This window comes from Apaloderma vittatum, unplaced genomic scaffold, assembly GCF_000703405.1.
Source record: "Apaloderma vittatum isolate BGI_N311 unplaced genomic scaffold, ASM70340v1 scaffold13806, whole genome shotgun sequence".
Taxonomy (NCBI): domain Eukaryota; kingdom Metazoa; phylum Chordata; class Aves; order Trogoniformes; family Trogonidae; genus Apaloderma; species Apaloderma vittatum.
Window position 1 is genome coordinate 28,351 of NW_009722355.1, and position 8,082 is coordinate 36,432.

The 8,082-nt window shown below is 44.3% G+C and overlaps 1 protein-coding gene across 1 annotated transcript in view; it reads right to left on the reverse strand.

Moving 5' to 3' along the window:
• Positions 1-8,082, reverse strand: part of IL13RA2 (interleukin 13 receptor, alpha 2) — a 12,849-nt gene that overhangs the window by 3,373 nt on the left and 1,394 nt on the right. The window contains exons 2-5 of the mRNA XM_009871750.1: positions 6,037-6,188; positions 3,657-3,810; positions 2,302-2,422; positions 338-522 (exon numbers count right to left, since the gene is read on the reverse strand). Of these exons, the coding sequence (XP_009870052.1) occupies positions 338-522; positions 2,302-2,422; positions 3,657-3,810; positions 6,037-6,188 (612 nt within the window). The remainder of the gene's footprint in view (positions 1-337; positions 523-2,301; positions 2,423-3,656; positions 3,811-6,036; positions 6,189-8,082) is intronic.

Sequence of the window (8,082 nt, forward strand, 5' to 3'; positions counted from 1 at the left end):
GCTAGAGCCAAAAACCCCACAGTTGCTCTGCCATCTGTCCAACAAACCATTTATGCCTCAAGTTGTTCAGCTGATGAGCACAGGTCTTGGAAGTATCCACCGACCATCCAGGGCGGGCACTGAGAGGTGTTGCTCACCTGCAAAAATTTCTGGACACTAAAGTCCTGCGTGGCACATCCCACAGCCCCTTCTCCAGGGGAGATCCACCCAGGCACATTACAGCCAGCCATCTACAAGAATACTTATGTGTTCGAGCCCCCTTGTGCAAGGCATGGGCCTTGGGTGTGAGGTGGCCATGCAGGTCCCCAGAGCCCTGCTGCTTTCCTGCTAGTGTTACCTAGGTTGTGAAGACGAAGGGTGACATACAACGGCCGTAGCAGAGTGGCTGCCGCAGAACCATTGACACAAATGCTCAGATCCTTATATTCCGCCTGGCTCAGATTTTGCAACATGCAGCCGATGTTTATACCACGATCCTGAATATAGTCATCACACTGCGCTGCGTGGCCCAGGCTCTCATACCTGGCAGTGTATTAGGAAAACAGAAATAAAATAAGCATAGCAATGGCAGTTACTGCTTGGGTAAGGCCTTTTTTGTTTAAGATTGGACCTAAGCCTCAAGTATTGCCTGTATCCTACCCACTGTTTGCCTTTCAAAAGTGATTGAGTGTTATTCACTAGTCACCTGGACTCCTGCTATGGGATAAGTGTAGGTAGGAGAAAAAACAAAGTAACATGCACAGATGGCTTCCCAGGTTGGTTGGTAGATTGTGTCAGCCTCTCCCCAAGGCCATTCCTGGAGCACAGGAGGCCTCACAAGGTACTACTGTGTGAGTGGAGCTCAGGCAGGATCTGGCTCCCATGAAGACACCCATTCTCCCATTGGGCACTTACAGCATCATCAGCCACCACCTCTGGAGTTGCAGAAGAGTCCCCTCCCAAGCCAAAATGCAGTGGTTTGTAGCAGGTGATGTGTGCCATGAGTGTAGTGAGCATTAACGAGCTGCTGTGGCTAACAGCATGGAGGTCCCATGCATCTACATGACAAAGTGAAGGAAGCCGAGGAGTGGGAGCAAGGAAGGAGTTTGCTGGTTGTTAGCTAATGTGCAACCACAACTGTGTCCTCTCAGCCTCCTGTCTTTGGGGGCCACTCCCCAAAGCTTGGCCAATGGCCCCATCCTGGAAATATTAAGTGATGTTTCATTTTACCTTTTAAGACTTCTGCTGGGTTAGTGCCCTTGAGGCAAGGCTGAATCCAGCCTCTGTAGTATACAGCTAATGAAAGTCTCCCTGCACAGCACATTCCATTTGAGGGGAAAACATGTGGTAGTGCTATAAAAATCAGTTCATAGGGATCAAAGGATGCCATGGCTGAGTTCCCATCCACTCTTGTTATACAACGTGATCCAGATCCAAATGTCTGCTTTTGTTATAGGCAGTTAAATAACGGTGGGTTTGTTGGGTTTGTTGTGCGGTTTTTGTCTTCGGGAAGGAATCATGAATTTCCATGGCTTCTTTTAAGTAGACCTTTGCGGTTAGCAAAGTGGTTTTAAATCAGTATTTCTGCTTAGAAGAATACATCCAAGGCTACATCCAAGCACTACATGGAAACTGCTTTTAAAAAGCAGCTATCATTTTCTACACATAGCCCAAAGGCATGAAACAAAATGATTTCCTAACTAACTAGTCATCCTTACCATAGTATTATAGGAACTGAAGTACAACTACAGCATTTACACTGTCTAGCTTTGTTTTTTCTTGCAAAAGAGAATCATTAGGCAGAAGTATAAAAGAAACAACTGAGAAACATGCATTATTACTATCTTTTGGTAGTACATTTGCTTGTATGAGATGTGCTAAGGCTATGAAAATATATTTGAAGACTAGAACTCTAAAGAATCCCTGATCATTGTCTAGGGTTCACTGAGCTTGGTAACCTCCTGCTCAGTCCTGTCCTATAGAGAAATATGCAGTTATCAGTCTGGGTATGTTCAGCAAAGGGAAAATACAAGACTTTGTGATGGACAACATGCAGAAAGCACTCCACAGCATTAAATAAAAGAGAAAAGAGGAAGGAAGAAGGCACTCACCACAGAAAGTCAGCACAAGCCTTATTTTAAGGAAGGAAACAGGGATATCATATTTCCTTGCCAAAAGGCACATGTCTTGGAGCATTATTTCTTAGTGGACCATGTAATAGCATTGGACAGCCATTAAAAGCATATTTGCCATGCCATTTTAGTACCCTGGGAGGTTCACTTGATTGCTGCCTGGGTGGTTTTCTGTTTTGCTGATACATACCAATAATACAGTCCATAATGTACACCGTGAGGAGTAAGGGGACCTGGTTGCCAAGTGCACTTGAGGTATTCCCAGTCATGATAGATGCAGTGAAAGTTCTGAACCTCTGATTCCAGTTTTCCTGTCAATAAGAAGGAAATAACCACTACTTAGCAACATACCAGTGCCCTGATTTGAGCTAAACAAAACCAATTCTGTTCAATGGTTTTACTTTTCAGCAAAGTCTCTTCTAAAAGACTGCTCTTTCTGAAGTTAGCAGCATGTTTTTGCAGTCGGTGCCTGCTACTAGAAGTGGTAACGCCTGATGTTTATAGTTACTACCAGGGATTGGGATGTAGAAAGGCTCTTCCTTGTACTTGCTCCTCTAGTGACTGAGGTCACTGCTGAATCTTGCGTACCTTGCTGGGGATGCTGGGAAGTAAAAGGGGTCGCAAAGAAGTAGAAGGTTGCACTTCTGGGGAGGAATGGACAGGACAGATGACCAACAAGAGTATTCCATTCCACATACGTCATATCCAGTATAAGGGCTGAGGGATCACAGAGCTTAAGCCCGCTTCTTCAGTGGCTGGCATCCAACTAGGTCTCCATCCATTCTTCTACCTTTGATCCCGATGATGAGTTTCTGAATACAGCTCCTGTGTCTGATTCCCCTCTGCTGCTGGGCCTGGGACTTTCCCAGTGCCTGCCTCCTCTGCAGTATTAGTGGGGATTGCTACTTGGCAGGGGGAAGTTGGGTTCGATATCAGATTTGTATATATTTTCATTATTTCCATATTAGTAGTATTATTGTTTTATTAAAGCTGTTTAGTTTTCTTTTCCAATCTGTAAGTCTCCCTGCCTTATTCCCTTTCCCTTCCATTTGGGGAGGAAGAGGGGTTAGAGAGCAGCTGTCAGAGTTCAGCAGCCAGCTCAGCCCTAACCCTCAATAACTGGTCAGGCCCAACATAAATGCCCTTTTACATCTCTGAACAATTGTGTGCTGCAGTTGAAAGACAAAAACTGTAAAAAAAAAAAAGGCCAGTCACCATCATTAGATAGTATTGCTGCCAAGTGCTCTGCTTCCTGTAAAAGCCAGTACTGTACTTAGAGCAGAAAGATGCATAAGTGACTTTTCATTAAGCAGTGGAGCTCATGCAGGGCAATCCAGCAGAGTCAGGTTATGGGCAGAGGGAAATGAGCCCCAAGTATCCAGTAACTACAATCACGGGCAGTGGAAGCAGAGATGCTCTGTTATCTTATACCTCAACAAGCCTTGCAATGGCTTATCCATACAGTAACCCTCAGGCCAGCAGCACTTCATGCAACAGGCTCATGCAAAGTACAAAACCACACGAGGTTCTGAGGGCTGCTCTAACCTTGCAACGGGACCTGAAAAGTAGCATAAATCCAGTCACTTTGCACCTCCACGTCATCAGTACACCATCCTTCGAGCAATGTCTGTACCTTCACTTCAGCAGTCCTGCTGAGGTCAAATCCCACTCTGAATTTTAGCTTCTTAGTAAAAATCACCTGGTTGAGAGATAGACTTTATAAGCACCTCTTATGTCACTAAGTGGGCTGCAGAATTGCTACCATTGCTCCCACTCTAGCTGTGAGTAGGCTCATTTGACTGATTTAATGTTTCTTTACATTTCTGTCGTGCGTCTCCAGCACTCTCATACCACCCGGTCTGCCCAGCCTCACTGGCTTTGAGTCCCTCCACAACACAGAACATCAGCAACAAAACAGAGCAGACCATGGTTCAAGGGATCCCCACCAGCTGGGATCACCAGTGAGGGTCTGACAAGGATACTGCGTAAAATCCAGAGAACAATCAAACTGCAACAGGGTAGGTCTCGAATGGACATTAGGAAAAAAAAAATCACAGAAAGAGTAGTTGAGTCACCATCCCTGGATGTGTTTAAGGGTCATTTAGATGTGGTGTTGGGGGCTATGGGTTAGGGGTGAGCTTTGAAGAGTAGGGTTAATGGTTGGACTTGATGATCCCAAGGGTCTTTTCCAACCTGAATGATTCTATGATTCTGTAAAAGGCACTTGTTCATGGTGACAGGGAGGCTGGATTAAAATGATCTCTAAGGTCCCTTCCAGCCTAGGCCATTCTATGATTCTATGATATGTGAGATGATCAGAAACAGAAGGAAAAATGAGTCTTGTAACTGATGGTTCCCATGGGAAGCACAACCACACCGTGCAAGGACGGATCAGCAGCTAGGCAGTGCAGAGCAGACTCACCACTGGCTGCTGCTGGGCTCAGACCTTTGCAGGACTTTTTGAGCAACCCCCTTGAAGGCTTTTTATTCTTCTTTTTTTTTTCTCAGATTTATTCCACCTTACTTTACAAAAGTGAAAAATAAATCGGCAAGAGTTACAACAAATAAGAGAGAGAAGGTGTTGCATTAGCCCAAGCAGGACCAATGTGCCGTAAAATGCGCTTGCTGCAGTGGGAGCTGCAATGGCACAGTCCATGGTTGGGTTTTTTGTCAGCAGTCCCAGAATGTAAGAGCCGTGTTGAGCAATGTGCTTCTAACAGACATCAGCGACTCTAGCTTCTGCCAATATCCTATGGATTTTTTTTCAGACTGACTCTAACCTTATCTGGAGTGAAGGTTTTGCAAGCTAGCAGAGGTGATTTTTTTCTACTTTTTAGATCTGCCTTGTATGAGGCACTTTTATTAATTGTGATTTAGGGAATTCTGATGTGTTTTTTAAAACTGTGTTTTTTCTTTTCCTGTGTGCTTTTATATGTGAATTAAAATAATCTTAGAAGAATCTGCACAGTTTCACTCTGGCGCATGGCCAGGAATGTGAGGTTCATTGTGACCAATGTCAGGTCAAAGAGCCCCTTTCCAATGTCCTTGCAATTGCAATCCATACCTAAAACAAGGTGGGAGGCACCATATCCTTCCACCTCTGCAGGCTCCCCTGGGATGGCTGGGCCAAAACCCGCTTGTGTAGTGGCTGATCACAGGCTGGCTTTGCTGTCTCGGGCGGATGCAGCAGATGACCAGCTCACGCAGGACATACGGAAACTGGTCACAGCAAGAGGCTGGGTCTACAGCACTGCTAACCCAATGTGACTGCTTCTTGTCGCTCTACCTTGGTCCCTTGAGCTGGCAAATCCTCTATCACTCCTGCCTTAGCATTGTGCAAAAAAAATGCAGCAGCTTTCATATTCCAGGCACTCCCAAAATATATTCCTACAACCCTCCCTGTACTGTGCCTGTCGGCTGTTGCCCTCATACACATCATTGACACTGACAGTATTTTCCTAGAGATGAGTTACAGTCAACTCTACCTAAAAGACAAATGGTAATTAGAAACATCCTTCTGAATAAAGCGAATGTTAGAGTATTAGGGTAATTAACAAAATTTCATCTTTTATTTATTCACCATTTTGCATCCCTAAGGATCTGCTGATCCTGTAAAGACTTTCTAAAAATTATACTGCCTTTTACAATGAAGAATGCTACTAGATACTTTTGGATTACTTCTGGCAGCAAGCACCACACCCTCTGACAGAAATAGACCCTTCTCTGACTGCTGCTGCTGCTGTTAGATTTCAAAACACATTTCCATTTGGCAATAGATTCAAACCATTGGAACAGTCTGGCTTTTTCATGGAAAGCTGGAACTGTTTCGGTACAACTCCTCCTTGAAATGCAAACAAACTTATGCAGGAACTAAAGGCAGAACAATAGAGTGGAATTAAAAGGATTAAACTGCGCTTTATCTTACCTTCCAGTCTCTGTCACCAGTGTTTCGGTATTCAAACTTGTACCTTACTGTGCACTCGTTGAAAGTCTGTACATTGGGTGGAGGTTTCCACTCTATATCGAGAGAACCTAAGAGTCCAGGATCAGTGATCTGAAGGTCTTGTGGGGGAGCAACTAAATTGAAAACAAGGCAGAGGGTAAAATAGAGTGTCTATGTGGTGAAAGCAAAACCAAAAAAAAAGAAAAGTCATGGAATTTGATGACAAATGCAGCTGCTAAACGTGAAGGGAAGCACTGCTGGTCCAGATCCAGCCCTGGCTATTTAACAGCACATTCTCAGCAAACATGCAGAACCTCTATGTTTGCTCACCCCTCAAAAAACAGTACTTGCTGATGCTCAGAGAAAAGGCCCAAGGAACAAGGCATCTTTGAGACTCTCTTTCAAGATCAGGCAAAGCTACTGTCCTGGGATGACCTTCTAAGTCCTATATTTGCTTACTTTTAACTCATGGTATTTTCCTACTGTCAGGAGAAGTATCCTTGCAAACATTGTGTTCAGCATAGACACCAACACAGGACAACAGATCACAGCATGCTGTCATGGAAATTCATATTCCTTAACCATAACAGACATAAGTCACCCGTATTTCTTTAAATATTCCTTTCAAGTATATTAACGATTAATGAAAAACCTAGACAAAAAAAAATACAGAAGCAGAAAAGCAGTGAGTTAATATCATTCTTATTTTGAACATCTATCAGCTATACAAAAATATGCTTTTACAGTCAGTCTGGCTTTTCTTATGCTATTGAAAGAATCCACCAAGTTTTAATAAATCAGCATATACTATGGATGAATTCTGTACTAAGACATGCTTCCTAAAAGCCCATCTCTGTATGGAGTTGTCATTCACATGAAAAAAGCTGTTTGGCTATTCAGTTTTCTTAGTTCAAATGAAGACAATTTTGGTAACATCTAAGGTAATTTTTGTCCACTGCCTAGAGCTGAGGTTTGAGTTTCTACGTATTCACTGCATGATACACTTTTTTCATGGTGATTTGGAGCCCGTCTGCTGGCAGTGTCAGTCTAGCATTGCCACCACTTCTCTGTTTGAGACTGGCCTCTGGGTCACTGGATTCTCTGCCACTTTTTTCATGTCTTTGTCAGGATTTACACCATTTCTTCCTTTTATTTTTTTAATAAATATATCATAAAAGCAGACTCTGAGAATATCTTTCAGTGGAAGGCTGGTATAAATCAAACTTTAATGTGCTCCTTGAAAATTTTGCAGAGAATGTATCTGGAGGATTTATTTCTTCTAAGGAAACTCTCCCAAACGAAACACACCACAGGCAGAAGTCTTAAGACCCCACTTTTCCCAGTGTGTAAAGCTCTATGGGAGATTTATTGTTATGTTAGACGGCAAAGAAGGATATCATGGCAATGTTTTCAGGAAGATGCTGGGGCAAGGAACAATAGACTATAGTAATTTGGAGAAGAATTAGATTTTAAGTATTTTTCTGAGTAGCAAGTAAAACATTCTCCCTTCCCACCAGCTGCATTCCGAGGGGGGTGGTGGGCTTGCTCCAGCTCCAGGGGCAACAGGGCATGGCTCTGCACGTGCAATATCTTGTATTCAGCAGCCCCACATTCCCACAGAAGGCAAGGGTCTGATGCTGCTATACTCTGACAGGCACAGATTTTCCAGCATGGGTGAAGGAAGGGGAATAGGGGCATGGGCAGCACTGCTTGTACAAAGAGTGCTCAAGCTGGGCTCTCGGTGAGCACCAGGGGTCAGAGTGGGGGCAAGGTGAGGGCATCTCATCCACCTCTTGAGACTTTGCAAACATGCAAAGGCCCATACAGGAGTGAAAAAAAGCAGCACAGGGGACAGAAAGGCTGCAGGAATGGCACCTGAAGAGCTGCAGCTGCTAAGAAATGAGTGTGTGGCTTATCTGGAATGGCCACATGTAGCTGCACCAAAGGGCGAGCAGGGAGAGGGCACAGGGGTGTTCCTGCCACTGGCCAGCCCAGGTTGAGAGCTCAGCAGGGCCAGCCTGAGGGGGG